We start from the raw sequence: 16,421 nt of genomic DNA, 5'->3' as shown, positions 1-16,421 counted from the left end.
GAGCTGCATGACCTTGAGCAAGTTATTTAACCTTTCTATGCTTCATTGTCTCATCTGTTAATAGAGATAATACTAATAACAGTACCTACTTGGTATGGTGTTTATTGGGATTACAAAGCACTTCAAACAGCATCTGGTACGTAGTTGGTGTTATATAGATACTAGCCATAATTTTAATGGTTATTATTACTTCCAATTTCCATATCAGGAGGAATCATTTTTAAAGTGGGAAATAGCAGAACCAGCATGGGAGATATCTTTATGCTAACACTTGCTTGGCTGTGAGTGCCACCTTAGGTATGATAAAAGAAATCAGTTTTTCATGAATAGAGCTTCCAACTTCTGGGCTGGTGGAGCTCAAGCCCAAGCACATGACCTGCCAAAGATGCTCAAAGTAGAGTTCTGCATAGGGTGGAGGGAGGACCTAGATGACTTCTGTGGATCTCTGATGATCCTTAGGGTCTGTGATTCTGCTACCTTTGAGACTAGCAGCCCTGGTTTCCAGACATAGCTTTGTTATTACCATGGAAATGAAAAGCACGTCTCTCCAGATCCGTGTAAAAAGACAAGCTCTGGTGTCACAGTTAAGACCTCTAAATACTCAAGTTGGAATGGACTTCGAATTTATTTATGGACAGTTGTACCCCTGGGAACGCCAACATAAGAGAACAATATTCTCAGCTTTGCTCACAAACAAGATCAGGCTCATTCTAAACCCTTTCGCTAGCGGACACTTCATTCTGGGGAGATACATCAGTCAACATTGTTCCCTCTGGTTCTCCCAAACCTAGGTTAACAATGAGGGGCCAGGACACCCACTCAGCCTCAGCAGCTCGGAAAGTTGGGGCAGGCTAACGCGCGGTCCTCCCAGCCAGCGACCGCTGGCTCCCTCTGCGGGACACTTCTTAGAGCCTTTGATTTTTCATCAGGAACTGGCGAGGCTGCGTTTCCCTCTTGGCTTATTCCCTTTTGGTTTATTTATTATATCTGCTTTCTCTTCCGCCTGGCTTGGAGCTCAGCACACCAGTGTGCAACGCGACCTGAATCTGGGGTTTCTCCTCTCGTAAGGAAACCTGGCAAAAGGTTCAATGGTTACCGAGTCCTCTGGCAGCAAATCCGGAGAAGAAGGGGCCTTTACTGGCCTGGGAGCCGGCCCAGGAACCCCGATCCCCGGATCGGTGGCCCCAGTAGCCCCAGGCCGGGAGGCGGGCGCTCCTTCTCAGCGGAGTCTTCTTTGTCCGCCAGGGGGCTCGAGCTCTCGTCCCGTTCCCCGACGCCAGGCTTAACCTGGAGTTTCATCTCCTCCCCTGGAGAGTCTCATATTGCCTTCCTCTGCCGCGAGGGAACCCCACTCCCCCGCTCCAGGGCTTAATCTCTACGCAGGGTTTCTGTCTGCGTGGCGGGGCTTCAGCTCTCCATCTGCGCGTCTCAAATCCCATTTATCTTCTTAGCGCCCAGACCCCACCGGCCCCGCCCCCTCTCCCTCAGTCCTTCCCCCACTTGCAAATTACAAACCCTCTGCTCCCGCGTCCCATTTTCCCGAGTGCGCAGGACAGAGCATAGTAACCTTTGGAGGTATTGGGGAAAGTCCCTAGGCTGGGCGGAGGGGACCTAGCGGGGCTCGGCAGGAGAAAGGTCCAACCAGAGGAGGGAGAAGCGCCGCAAGGTTTCAGGGTCAGGACCCCCGCCGAGAGTCCTGTACTAGCAACCACCTAACTCCTGCCCCGCGTCTCTAGTGCTTGAACTTGGCCTCTCTTAGTCCCCCAATCTAGGTCACCAGCCGGAAAGCGCTGCGCTGGGGGTCGTTAGAGGGAGTGATGGGCGGACTCTCTGCCCCAGAGGTGGTCGAAGAGTGAACAGTCTCAGGGCCTGCCCCTCTCACTCCTACCTGATTGTAATTCCACCCCCGGGCGGGTCGAGCCTCCCTCCGCCGCCAGCCGGTCCCTCCCCGTCGGCCTCCTTCACCGCCCCCGCTCGCCCCCGCCCCCCGGAAAAGCCCTGCCGCTGGCAGCCGGCTTCACTCGCGCACGCCGACCTCCCGGCTGCTGTCCTGCCTCCGCGGGCTGCTCCGTGGTCGCTGGTCCAGGTTCCTCAGCCACCGACCTCCCGCGGGGCCGGCGTCCTCCACGTCCCTCAGGAGACGCCTCGCGCGCCCGGGACTTGGTGAAACTTTGCAGGAGCCGGCGGTGAAATGGATTTAATCCGAGGCATCTTGCTCCGGCTCTTGCTCTTGGCTTCCAACCTCGAACTTGGCGCTGTGTCGCTGGGAGCAGCTGTCCGAAAACCAGGTAATGCACTCAGCGCGCCGGGGGACACCACGCCCAGAGCGCCCGGGTCCCGGTCCCTGGCGAGGACAAAAAGCGGGCAACGCACTGCCTCTCTCCCCAGACCAGCGTCAGTTTAATTGGGTTTATCTCTGCCCGGAGCTGAGAAAAGACGCGAGTCCCCTACCCCCTCCCCCTGGAGGCCAGGCGGTTCCAGGGATATTTGTTTGTTAAAAGAATGATCTATTTTCCAGGCAAAGTAGAGGCGGAGGGCTCTGTATTTGATCACGGGGAGCTAAGAGCTGGGGCAGCGATCATGCTGTCTCAATTACAGAGGATTGCAACTGTGCAAACAGCTCCTCCTGTGTCTCCAAACATCTTATTGGATTCATATTGTCCAGAGCCCAGCCATTTCCTGTTAAGTGTCTGAAGATTTGTCTCGAGTCCTCTGTGCCCATCTCCGGTCCTGCCCACGCACTATGTAGGGACATGGCCTCTAATGTTAGGATTCTCTTGGCCCTCTTCTCAGGAAGGAGAGCCCAGTGGGTTAATTTTATGCTGTTGTGAATCCCTGCCTTTGCTCTGAGATTTAAACAAAAATGTGTGCGTTGTAGGCTATTAGAAAGAATTGGAGAGAACTTGAAACAATAACTTGCATTTCCTCTAGTAATACCAGTAAAAAGTCTTTTTTTGTCTGCTTTGAATTGGCCTATGTTGTAAGATTATTCAAAATAGAACATTCTAAACAATAAAGTTCTAACCATTGTTTTTCAAATAACGATTTTTATTCTTTGCTGACACTATATTTAGAATTCTGAAAAAATCTGTTTTTTCTTAGTTTACTTTGTAAGCAAGGTTGTCTTATGGGATTAATTATATTTCATGAACAATGGAAAACAATATAACTTTCTTTGAATGCAGCCTGCAAAACTTTGCAGAAAGTGCAGTTTGTCTTCACAATTAATGTTCCTACAAGAAAGAGACAAACCAGGGAAAATTTATCAGAGGGCAAGGAAAGTAATCTTGGCAGATTCCCATATGGCTGCTGAAATATTTTCGCTGTTCAAGGATCTCTTCATTTGGAAATATGACCTGTTGCCTTCCAGCTCTGGGAGGCGTCTTCAACCTTAAGGTTATGCCTATTATCATCTACACCTTGCTACCTACCTTGACATTTAGACCATTGTTGTAATCTGCAGCACGCTTAAAATATGAGCTCTTCTATTTTTCTGTTTCCGCTGTTCAGTTCATTGTGAAGATAAAAGCAGCAGTCCAAGGTAATATTATATTAAATAGTTTCTTACGTGCATCACCCAGGATTCCTAGGAAGGGCTTCTTTCAAACTTTCCTCTATAAGATAAACCACATCATGATCAATTACATTCTGAGGGTTTATTCACATAGACCCATTCAGTCATAATTTTGAACAGTGCATAGTTATATCTGTAGTTCTTAAACATGAACAGTGTATATGATGTTCTTTTAAGGACAGATTTCAATCCATTCAAGCAGAATTTTTTTACAAAGCATTTCACAAAAGCCTGCTGTATGTAACTGCTCATATGCTTCGTTATATTTTCTTTCTTATTTTTTGTAGTTCCTCTCCTAAAAGTATTTTCTACCTGGTTCATCCAGAGTCATTCTGATATTCATGCCGTGAAATATGCCATGTTGGCCCCTTTGCTTTTACTTGAAGCATAGATGGAGCTTTGATAGTGGAAACTACCTTTTAAATATGTTGGCATATTAAATACATCAAATTTGAGGTGGAAGGAGTGTTTGGACTATGTTCAACTTAGAAGAATTTTTCATTACTTTATAATTTTAACCAGACACTGGCTTTCAGGTTGGAAAGCTGCTCAGATTAAAATGACAGCTACCTTATAAACTTCAGGAAAAATTTCCTCCTGGGTTCATTTACATCCTTTGGAAAGGCCAGTTTTTGATCCGGAAAATTGGTCCAGATTAAAAACTGTATGTGCCTCGCTTGGCTCTGATGTGAACAGCAACTAGCTAATTTATAATCTTCCCCAGACACCAGCAAAACTCTGCTAGTATCCATATGGGAGAGTCTTTGTACCTTTTTCTTTGGTGGAAATTGGTTTGTGTGCAGTACTTTGAAGGTAGGGTGGCCACCATGTAAGCAGATGAGAATGGTCCTGTTTTATTTGGATGACCCTGTCTGTCTCCTCATGCTCCTAAATCTATTTTGAAAAATACAGCTTTGTTGGAGAAGTCTTGGATCCAAATCAACCTGAAAATTCCCCATACCCACCTACCTCTGGTGAGAAAAAAAACCAAGCCGCAGCTTCAATTGTGAGTCTAATTTGGGTCCGACATGGGCACCTTCTCCCCACCCAAGACAGCTCGTCTTGTGTCACTGAGCATTAATAAAGAAACCTCTGCATTTTCATGTTAAGTCAAATTAAGTAATAATAACTAACACTAATTAAGTGCTTGCTACACTGTTGTAAGAACTTGACACATACTGATTTATTTGATCAATCCAACAGCTCTGTGAGATGGGTACTATTATTACCCCTGTTTAGCTGCTGAGGAAATCGTGGTTTAGAGAGATTAAATATCTCACCCAGGGTAACACACAAGTATTAAGTAGGGAAACAGAAACCCAGGCTCTGATGGACCAGCAATGGAGTCCTGAGCAGCCCGTTAGCAGAGTTATGCAGTCCGTCTTGGAGGGCATCTGCTTCCTGGCTGAACAGGGAGAGCTCCATGGTGTAGTGTGTTTGCCCTGCTGCTGTGTGTAGGGAGCCTGTTAAATGCTGTCAAATATTCATACATGGGATTATGCCGAGGTTTCCAGAGATAACAGAGTGTGAATGATATCAATGTAGAGTTCTAGAAGCTACTGTCTACTGACCTCATCCACGAGAATCAGGGGATGTAACCTTACAGGGTAATGATGAACCATGCTTTCTCTTGTTGAGAACTTCTTGGGGGCTAACATTTGCGAGGGGCTAGAAGGTTCATTAGAGTACCTGGAGGTCGAAAAAGGGGCATCTGAAGATGGACACTGTCATTTCCCCAGGTCTTTATGACACGGAAACATCATTCGTTGGATAGCCTTTTTTCCTGTACAGATTACAAGTTGGGATCATCGACTAGGATGGTAGTGAAAAGCTCTTGCTTCACAATTGGGCTGAGTGTGATTAAGGGAATCACCCAAGTTAACAGCAGAAGCTGAACTGTGACTAGTACCAGACCCTCTTGAGCAGCCTTGGGCACTTCTCCCTCACCCTGAGTCTCACCAGGCAGGCAGTGCAGGAAGGACTGTTGTGCTTCCGATGTGGGGCAAAAAGAAGGGAAAGGGAAATCCAGACACATGCACTGGAACCATCATGCATCAAGCCACATCTATTCCTATAGGCGGATTGGTAACTCAGCGTGTTACCAGTTAACTCTCTGAGCTGGAGCACCTGCATGAGGGTCCTGTCTGCTTTCTTGCCTTTCTAGTGTGCCTGAGGTCCCAGAGTTAGCGGGACAAAGTCAGGTTAGAGTTAGAATTCAAGGTTTTCCCTGGAGGACCTGAGACTCCACAGTCATCCTTAGGGAGATGCATGTTTTTAATCTTTTCCTTTACATTTCCTCAACATTTCTCTTCTTGTAAATGGGACTAAAATAAAGATCCAGGGAAACTCAGGAAAAACAAAAGCCTGGCAGAGCAGAGCTAGCTCCTGGATAATCTACCTAGTTGATTGATGATAGAGGAATACATGTGCCTCTAGGGAGTTTCCACTGCTGCTGGTGTGAGACCAAATGGCTAAGGGGTCAGGGGTCAGGGTCATCCTGTTCTGCTTCCCCTCACACCACCCTGAATAGCCCGGTATTCATAAGATACTGGTTATGTTCTCACTTATTGCTGTCATCTAAGCCCTCTTCCCAAAGCATGTAATTTGGGGGGCTCATCTCTTCTGGACGTCCCTCCTCCTCCCTTTTTGATCACAAGGGGGATCCAGATTGTCTTGCTTCTTGAGGGAAAACTGGAGCTTGCAAAGATCACTAAGGATATCTATTTCCAGCACCCAGCTATTAGCGTCCCTTGTAGTTCAGCCACTATAGCAGAAGTATCTTCCTCTGATTTTTCATTCCATCAGCCCTCCTAGCCTCTTATTTGTTTTCTCATTGTATCTAATCCCTATAAAGAAGGCCCCTCTGTCTCTGGGTCTGTGTCTGCGTCTGTCTCTGTCTGTATCTGTCTGTCTTTGTCTCTCTGTCTCTCCCCATCTCTCCCCTTCTCTCTCTTCCTCCCTTTTTCCCCTCCCTCTCCCTCTTGCCCTCTCTCCTTTGGTCTCTATGAGGTAAAAGGACAGAGAGGTCAAGGTCAGGGGTAAATGTAGTACAACACGAGGCAGTACTTGTTTCTCAGAATTCTTTCTCATGAAAGTGACTTGGCCAGAAAAGAACTGAGTGGTTTTTTTTTTTGTTTTTGTTTCTAACTCCAAGCCCACGACTTTATAACCTTAAATTCTTTAGGGAGTAGTTGTCCCTCTGTTCATGGATTTCAGTAGCTCAGAAGTGGTCCAGTGACCCAGAGCTAGATTTCTGGAAGACAGGGACTTAAGCATCTGAAGCTGAGGTGGGACCTGGGCTTCCACGGCATTATCCTGTGGATATTCTGTATTCTGTCTCACGTACTTGCAAGCAGGACTGAAGTTTCTCCCAAATGGCTAAATGAATGGCGTGATGTCTTGATAACAAGAGAAGATCATTTGAGCTGGTCGAGAACCCTGCCACTTGTTTTAGTCGCAGCATGTCAAACTGCAGGTACCAGAAGTACACCAGCTATTTCAGGAACAGAGAGAGGAAAAAGGGGAAGAAATAGATACTACGGAGTCAAAATAGCAGTTTGTAAGGGAAAGCCCTCAAACCCATCTTTGATTCCATTGGTTGTGGATCTCTATTTTGAAAAAGGACCCAAGAGTGTGGCTTCAGCTTCATGAATGAGCTGGAAGACATTTGCCACCTTGAAGAACCTGTGGTCTGGTGGCATGAGGAAGTGGGTTGAGTGGGAGGTTGGACGGGAGATTCAGGTGAAAGTCAAATCGAATTATTGCCAGCAGAGGGCGCTCTTCCCAGGGCTGCCTCTGCAGGTCTCTGGTCTCAGAAGGTCTCAGGTCTCTGACCCAGGCAAGTAATTCGTAAATTTCCATGTGGGTAACAATTCTTGGAGTGCATTCCAGGTATATGCCTCATTTAACATGAACTGCAGGTGACATGGTACGTGTGATTCACAGTCCACACTTTGAGATGTAACAAGGGAGAGTTTGGGCTCCTCCTACTGCCTCCCTTCCCTAGATACCTCCATCCCAGGTACATTGTAGGATGCAGAAACTCTCCGCCTCATTCATTCACACCAGGTGGGACTTCCAGCAACAAGTATCTGTATTATAACCAGAACAACCCTGTGCTTAGACTCTGTGAGTTTTTTCCTAAAGTTGGATTTGGGACTTTTGGTCTTCTGAAGGCTCCTGAAGGGTATCTCTTCCGAGCAGATCCTCCTACTCACCCTCCCTTCCCTGACCTGTTTACTGAGAGATGGCTGGCCAAAAGAGGGAAACCCTGCAAAAGCACCAACAAAAAGCCATGCTGAACTATATTTAGCCAATCCCTCCACCTCATTTCCCTAAGACCCACTCCTTCCCATGCAGCTCATCTTCCAGTCTCCAGGGCTGGTTCCTTCTGATGGAGCAGGGAGGCTTGGGTGCGAACACAGACTCTGATATTTGACAAATTTGAGTTCAAGTTCTGACACTATTTTTCAGTGGTTACTTGGTGACATAGGGCAACCTATATACATTGGCTCTGTAAGCCTTAGTTTTTGCATTTGTAAAAACTAGTTAAGGAAACAACCTATCATTTAAGGTTGCTAGAAGGATTAAATGAGGCAATGCATGTACCAAAGCATTAAAAAGAATTAGAAGCTTGAAGCTTGAAAGCAATATTTATGAAAGTGGAGCTGTTTAATCTAAATAGAAAAGAAAATCTGAATGAATATGTGTAACTGAAAGATTATGTTCCAGGCATGACAATAATCACAGGCACTTATGATGCCTTGTACTTTTACCCTTTTTCCATACATGTCATGTACAACCGATCACATGTGATTTAACTTGTACTGAGTTGTAAAATTTCTCAGATAAATTAATTGACAAATCAGAAGGACTCTCTGGTCAACCACATGTCTTCATTTTTGGTTTGGAAAATGTGGCTGCCGAGTTTGTGGGCTCACTCGAATGGATTTCTTTGAGAGCCAGTAACCCCAAGGGTGATGGATGATTTTTGCCTGATAATTGTCTTGGGGAGGTTTTGCAGGATGTGGCAGTGGGGGAGCAGCTGTTCCTGAAAGAGAATTATCCAGACTGATGTGTGACCAGGAGCCAATGAAAATGTTGTTGAAGTTAGAGAGCTAAGAAATGCCCCAGGTTTGCTCACTGTTCAGTCAATAGGAATCATTCATAAGCCACTCACTACCTGTGACATAGAAAGGTAGAGACCAGATTCGGTGGCTCTGCCTTTCTTTATTTTATTTTATTAATGATTCTTTCATTTCCTTTGCTGTGAAAAAAAACAAACAAAACAAAACCAAACCTCTTCTTACCCCAGATAACCCTACCAGCTTATTTTCAGAATCAAAGGAAATAAAGCAGACTGGTGCTTTGAAAGAACTAAAGTGCTACACAAAGATATTTTTATCTAACGATAATCATAGTAATTGTTATTACCTTAACCAACCAGAACAACCAAGGACACACTTTCTAAAGCTTTGATCTCATTTCCAGTCTCCTTCTTTTCCACTCTCCTAAAGACACTTGAAGATTCTGTCTTTGTCTGACTCTGCAAATTCTGAGCAATTTAAATCTTGCACTTGTATTTGCTGACAGGGCACCCAAAATCCCGAATCAGATTTAATGCAATGTTAATGCTATTTATTTTTCTTGGTGCAATAAGTTTATATTAGCCAGTTAATGGTTTACGCTGTGCAAAAGGAGTCGTATCAGCAGACACTTTTCTGTAGCATTTGGGCAGTTGGAAACATAATACTTAAATACAACCTGAGTTTAAAGCCTTCCTTGGACAGATGGCTAATTTTATCGATTTAATCTTACACTTAGGAATAGGTCCCATGATTCTTTGTTGGTAATTCTTAGAGTGAGCAGAGAAATAAATAAAATGGACAAGGGCTGTGAATTAGACGCCTGTTCTATTGTTTGTAATTTATTTTTTAAATACTTCAGTATAAACAGTCATTGTGTGAATTACTTTAATCTCTACCCTAAGGGTGCTTAATTAATACTTGAAGTAATCTAGGATACAAGATACAGCCCCAGCCTAAGTGTTTACATCTGTTTTAATCTCTTGGTTACTGTGCCAGACCAGTGGTTATATACTTCGCCTTCACCTCTTTGCTAGCCAGGAATCCATACTCCTGGCTGGTTAGTTACCGTTTGAAGGACTTTGCTGTGAATTGCACTCTAAGGTGGTTGGGAAAATATTTAAAGTGGTGCTATCAAAAATTCAAGTTAGAGGGTTTGTATATTAGCATAATTTAGGTTAGAAATGATGTTTTCATTGGCGAAATATGTGATTAGCTAGAAAGATTGTACATGTCCCTTTTTTTTTTCGTAGACAAAGAATAAGACTGCAACAAGGTGGGCAGTCAATCTTCTCTGCAGTTGGGCTGCTGCTCCATTCATCCTGTATCTCCCTCGCTTAAAGGTAGACACATTTGCCTGGTCCTCCTAGGTGGTCGTGGTCCTGCCATTAGAATATTGATGTATCTGCCTCAGCAGGGCACTTGCTGCTATAATAAACATCTCCAAATCTCAGAGGCTTAGCAAAAAATATATTTTCATTTACTCTAAGTCCAAAGCAAGTGGTCTTTATTTGGGCATCTCTCCTGGGTTTCTGCGCTCCAAACAGAGACTTGAAGACCTGAGTCATTCTTTTTTTTAATACCTCTATCTTGTGATGCCACCATCTCTAAAATGGCCTGCCAAGGTGTCAAAGAGAAAGAAGGCCTGTGGGAGAGATTTTTATGTGCTAGATCAGAACATGGCCACCTGGCCCCAAGCTAGCTGTGTGAACAGATGAAAAGAACCAGATGTGGTGGGTTGTCTTAGATGCAGTGCTTTGGAGTAACTAAAAGGACAAAAAAGTAGGTTTATGAGAAGGCATGACTTCTTGCCCATGAATATTTGTATATGTGGTAGAATTTGGCCTGGAATTTGCTTTCATTATAGTGCACAGACTGGTTGAAAAGCAGATAGTTATCTATCTTTACTTGTTGGAGATTACTATTCTTGAACGAAAGATCCTAAAAACTAGGCTATCAGATTGACTTGGATCATTTTACTATAGGGTCCAAAAATATGTATATGGTTACATAATATATGCTATTTGTTGCTACATAGTGCCTGTGTTTTACCAAAAAAAAAAAATTCCCTTCTTTTTTTAATATTTAAATTTTTATTACACATTACATAATACACAGCATAACGTTCTAGCAGGCACAGATGAGCATAACTGAGTTATTTTTCATCAATTGGGGAAATGTCTCCTTAATTGATGTTCTCCAAGCCCTTTAACACATAGTAACGATTAACTCCAGAGACATGCCTGTCTCTTTCCAAAAAAGTCCGCTGGTAGGGATAATAGGCAACCCTTTTTCCTTTGTCCCCATTGGCGAAGCTGTGAATGTGCCCAGTGGCTACCCCGGGGATGAGTAAGCATGTGCCCATGATGGCGATCCTGGGGGGAGACCTGGTTACCAGGGTCAAACAGTACCTCCCAGACCCCTTAAAAGTGACCCGGATTTGGTCTCTTTCCCAATAATCCCCTTTAAAAAGTAAAAAAACTACTTGGTGAGTTAAATAGAGTGGATTTTTAAGGCATATTAACTAGAACTCTAGTTCTCCTACCCCCCACCCCACAGTTTTCTAGAAGCTCCTTCTATTTGTGTCCTATAAGAAAAAAAAAACTATTCCTAGTAGAATAATTTATTCAGCGAGAGATGCATCTGAAAATATAAAAATAATTTTTTAGACACCACAGCCTGCTTCGTTAGGGTTGAAGATAGTGTGAACTGATCCCAACAAAAATAAATTGATACATTTAGTTGAACCACTGCACTTTACAAGGCACTTTCACAGAAATGACATCTTATAACCCTTGCCCCACCAGGAAGTCAGGAGCAGATGACTCAGCAAAGAGGAAACAGACATAGCCGGGACACGAACCCAGGTCATCTAACTCCCAACTGTTGCTGCTGCCCATCAACCTAGAGGTATTCCTGCAGCTAATGGGGAACAGCGTGGTCATGGCCCAAGTCGAGCCTTGCAGCCAGGAGAGACCCAGGAGGGACCTTGCCACCAAGTCTCACTGCCCTTTACTTGCAGAGGCCCCATGTGCGACATGGGACACTCTATAGAATGAATTGGTACTGCTTTCAGTCATACTCTTGGCTGGCCGGTGTGCATTTTGCAAAATACATAATGACTGAAGGGTTATTTGCAACTGAGAAGCAGATTTAGCAGCTAGAAGACAGCTTCAGAATCCTCCTAGGTATTTCCTACCGAAGACCCTTCTGGGTCTCAGGGACCACCCAGGTGACTCAGCCTGGCTTTGAAGCTTTCCCTCCTCCACTACTTAGCCATCTTCATTAGTGGCGAATGATACTTGCTCAACCGACCTTCGATGTGGCATATTTCAAGGTCTACATTCAGGTTTCAAGGCTTTTTGTTAGTTTCTTACACTAACAGAAAGCCTTTGAGGTTCTAGGAGGTGTTAATTAGTGCAATTAAACAAATAAACCATTAGGTTGGAAAAGAAGCATTCTTTTGACAGCTATTTTCAAGTAATCTATGTTTTTTTCCCACAGCTTATACCCATAACACATATCCCTTCAGCTTGGAGGAATTGAAACAAGAATCCTATCAAACAGACCTGGGTTTAAATTCTAGCTTTAATATTTGTGGCTGTCTAATTCGAGATAGACTACTTAATCTCTTTACACCTTAGATTCCTCACCTGAAATTTAAGGCTCATAACACCTACCACAAGGGTTTTGCATGGTAACTAAATGAAATAATATGATGTACCAAGGAAAGTTCTTAAACATCTGATATATAACAGGGCCTCCAAAGTTAGTCTTAACCAGGGTTTGGTTCATTATGGTATATTGAGTTTATATAATAGTAGAGATGGTACTTTTTCCACATTTGATATAACCTCAAATATTGATCACATTGACTCAAATATATAATTGGGTTTAGGCCCCCATGAAAATGGAATTGAAAATAATTTCATTTCCTTAATTTTATGTCATAGATTCTTGAAGTCTATATCCCCAAATGATGACTTTTAGTGTCTAGATCAGTCATAATGTTCACATATCATTGTTAAAGACCTAGAGTTGGCTTAGAGTGTAATAAAAATAACTAACATTCACTTTGGACTTTGTACAAAACCAAGAAAGACTCAAGATCATGTGTTTTTATGTAGTCGGTGTGGTAGTAATAGATTTTCATGTATCAGCTATATGGCTCCTTACCTAAAAAAGAGGTTATTTGCAGTTAGAATATCAATAATTTTTCTTAGTTACCTTCTTTACTGTGATTCAGGAGAATAAGTGTAAAAGATGCTATTTCTATGATGTCTACTCTCTCTCCATTTTGATTCAAATATACTCTCTGCCAGAATAATCTTCCCCAAATGCAGTTCTAATCCAGTGACTCTTGTGTTTAGTATTCTTTTCTGTCTTACTACTGCCTTCCAAATTCCAAAGCTGAGCATCTGAGGTCTGTTACAATATAGCTCCCACTTACTTTTCTTGTCTTCTCACTGCATATAAACCTGTATTCCAGCCAAGCTAGCTTATTTGCTATTCCATTTTCCTCCTCTTAGCTTTCCCAGTGCTGAACCTGCCCACACATTGGTCTTCCCTCGTGGAATAGCCTTCTCTCATCTCTGCCTAGAGAAATGCAATGACCCTTCAAAGCATGGCTTGATTGCTCCCTCTTCTGTGAAATCTTCATGCACCCTCCCAGCCAGAAGCCTTATATTATGTCGTTGCTGTACCTAGCTCATGCCTTCTAGTAAATTTGTAACTTTGTCAAGGAAAGTCCTACTATGTCTTCACTTGGGTGTCCCCTCCGTCTCCCAACAGAGTGTCCTGCATGCAGTCAGCCTTTCTCAGACAGCTGTTAAATGGAAAATGATGGCTTTGTTTTGGGCAAACATGTTTGAACATTGTGTCATTAATTTGATCCAGCTCCCAGCCTCCAAATTTATTTCCTTCTTCCAGCACAATACAGAAAAAGCGTCACTTCCATGTGTCAAGATTTTTGCTCAGCCTGAGCGGACATTTGAAAACCCACACTGCAGCATGATTTAGGGAAAGAAATGGCCCACAGAGTCTATCAGCAGCAGTATGTAATTTAAATCCTGCCTCTGTGCTGCCAAAGGCTATTGGAATTATGAGCTTTTAAGGAGTGTCTGAGTCCATACTGTAAAATAAGTCATTTTCGATACCCAGAGAACAGGTAGAGTTTGAAGTAACATGTAGGACTGCTTCGGACTTACTTTTTATCATGTCTTACGGGGTTAAGAAGCAAAGGCAATACTGTTACTCATACATCAAAAGAGAATGAGGGAGGAGGAGTTAAAACAGTCCAATGTTACATTCCCCTCCCCAAAACCAAAGGAAAATGAGGCTTGTGTGGGAATGGCATTGGTGGTACGATGGAGAAGGTCAGGTTGCAGGAGAAGGGACAAAGCCAGACCGTCTCTCATAATGAGATCTGACTCCATGGTTGGGGATTGGGGATTGGGGCAGGAAACAGAACTCAAGATCCTGGACATGCTTCTTCGGTTTTCTGTGCTGACTGACCCTGGCGTGCTCATGAAGATCAATGCAGTAATCTCTGGAAAGTAAAGCAACCCAAGGCTAGTGTGTTTGCAGAGGTTTTTCCAGTCTTTGTTTTCAAAGGACCAACATACCTGATGAAATGAATGCTCCTGGGCAGCCCAGTTGAAAGCAACCAATTGATCGACCCATTCACCAATTGACTTCTAGATATTTGCAGTTCTTGGTATATATTCAGCTTCTCTCTCTCTCTCTCTCTCTCTCTCTCTCTCTCTCTCTCTCTCTCTCTCTCTCTCTATATATATATATATATATATATACACACACACACACACACACACACACACACATACACACACACACGCACACACACACACATATATATACATATATATGTATGTGTATATATATAATATAGTAGGTCATATATATATAGCAGAGATGAAAATAAGTTGCTTTTAAAAATAAACTAAATGGTATGATGCTGAAATGTTTAGGGATAAGTTCACTGACTTCTGAAATTTGCTTTGAAATACATCAAAAATAAGGTTCACTGATGGATTGAGAGAGAGAGAGATTGTTGGAAACATGATAGAACAGGTATAGTAAAATGTTAATGGTGAAGTCGATGCGGTGAGTATACACATGTTCACTCTAAAACTCATTCATTTTTCTGTATGTTTACTTCCATAATAAAGTGACGGAAAAGATGAACTAAGCATTAAGAAAACAAATGAAAGGACTGCAAAGTTTGACCCGTCAAGAGTGGGATTCCAGCATGTCCTGCTCTACACCCACATACTGATGGGTTTTCTGCTTTCGGCCTGCTCCTCCCTGCCCTGTTCCTTGCTCCATGGGGCTGGCTGGCCCTGCTGTGCCCCTCAGACTGCTTTGTCCTTTGGATTCAGCAATGGGGAGGTATTAGAGAGCAGGGGAGAGAGCAGGGGAGAGGAGCTGGTGTATTTCTTCTCTGATTCTTCCCTGCTTTGGTACTATGTTTCTCTAAAACCATGTTACCTGGCCCTTCATGGCTTCCAACTCTGGCTGGCCCCACTAACAGTATTTTCTCCGATTGCACTTTCTGCCCTGGGGGTAGTGGCAGCTCTCACTGGTGCTGGCTTCTGGGCACATTGGTATTCCTGGTTGCTCCTTAAAGCTGCTCACACCTCTGTCAACTAGTCGTTTAATTAAAATCTTTTTTTTTTTTTTAATTAAGTAAATTCTTCTGGGACTCTCTAATTGATACCTTTGGTACTTATGCTTTGTAATATATGTTCTATTTCTACTATTTTCCTCCTTAGGTATAGTCATAGGTTTTGATTTGTGTTTAGCTTGCATTCAGAACCCTTTGAGGATCAGGTCTGATCTAGCTTAAGGTTGCCTGCTGTGAATTAATGGAGCAAACACAAGAGCAATATAAACTTTGATCTTTTGAGGACGAGCTTGTCCTCTGGACTCAAATCTGCTGGCTTCTTGGATTAGGAACACATTGAAACTGACCTAGTCATCGCTCTGTTGAGAAATGATTGTAGCAATAATCCAAACTCTTAGCAGGAATTCTAAAAACCTAGAGATTTCCGGAACACACACGAAATGAAGAGATCATTCTTCATCTTTTGAGAAAGTCACCATGAACCCAAACTAACTTCTTACAACTACCAAATTTGACCTAAAGGGAAAGACCACAGCAAGGTTGGACTTTGTCTCACTTCTGTTAGATTTTTTACCGGTTTTTATGCTCTTGACATTTTTTATACGCTGTTCTGATTTCTGGGCTATAAATATCTTGTACCTGATGTTTTATTGATTAGTAGAGTTGAAAATGCTTATTATTCAAATGTAAGAGAATTAATTAAGTTATACCCATTGTCTTAATTTTCTTCCTCAATAATAAGCCTATAGGACACAGATTTGAATGAAAATCATTTATTTGAAAGGTAAAACAAAATGAAACAAAAACAAAAAACAAGGAAGTGGGGAGTGAGATAGGGAGCCCACAGAGAAGATGGTCAATGAAGATTGACTATCTCTCATCAAGAGAGTTACACTGTCGATGATTAGAGCTTAAACTCATAGGAGAAACTCTGGAGAATGTATATAGAACACAGGGCTCAGAGTTAGCCTACCTGAGAGGAGGAGGCTGAAGTATTTACATCAATTCCACCCATCATTGGGGAGGGTGGCTGCAAGAGTACATATTAATTTTTCACAATTCCATTGTGCTAGGCCGATGGCAGAACAGGTTTCTGTGTCTACTGAGAAAACTCTTTGGC

General features: G+C 43.2%; 1 protein-coding gene across 1 annotated transcript in view; it reads left to right on the top strand.

The window, feature by feature from the left end:
* Window positions 1-1,541: 1,541 nt before the first annotated feature.
* EGFLAM (EGF like, fibronectin type III and laminin G domains) overlaps window positions 1,542-16,421 on the top strand; it is a 149,070-nt gene continuing 134,190 nt past the window's right edge. Inside the window, exon 1 of the mRNA XM_016153845.2 lies at window positions 1,542-2,288. Coding sequence (XP_016009331.2) covers window positions 2,192-2,288 — 97 coding nt within the window. The 5' untranslated portion in view covers window positions 1,542-2,191. The remainder of the gene's footprint in view (window positions 2,289-16,421) is intronic.

The sequence above is a fragment of the Rousettus aegyptiacus genome, unplaced genomic scaffold, assembly GCF_014176215.1.
Source record: "Rousettus aegyptiacus isolate mRouAeg1 unplaced genomic scaffold, mRouAeg1.p scaffold_m13_p_8, whole genome shotgun sequence".
NCBI classification, from domain to species: Eukaryota; Metazoa; Chordata; class Mammalia; order Chiroptera; family Pteropodidae; genus Rousettus; species Rousettus aegyptiacus.
This window is presented reverse-complemented; position numbering and strand designations above follow the sequence as displayed.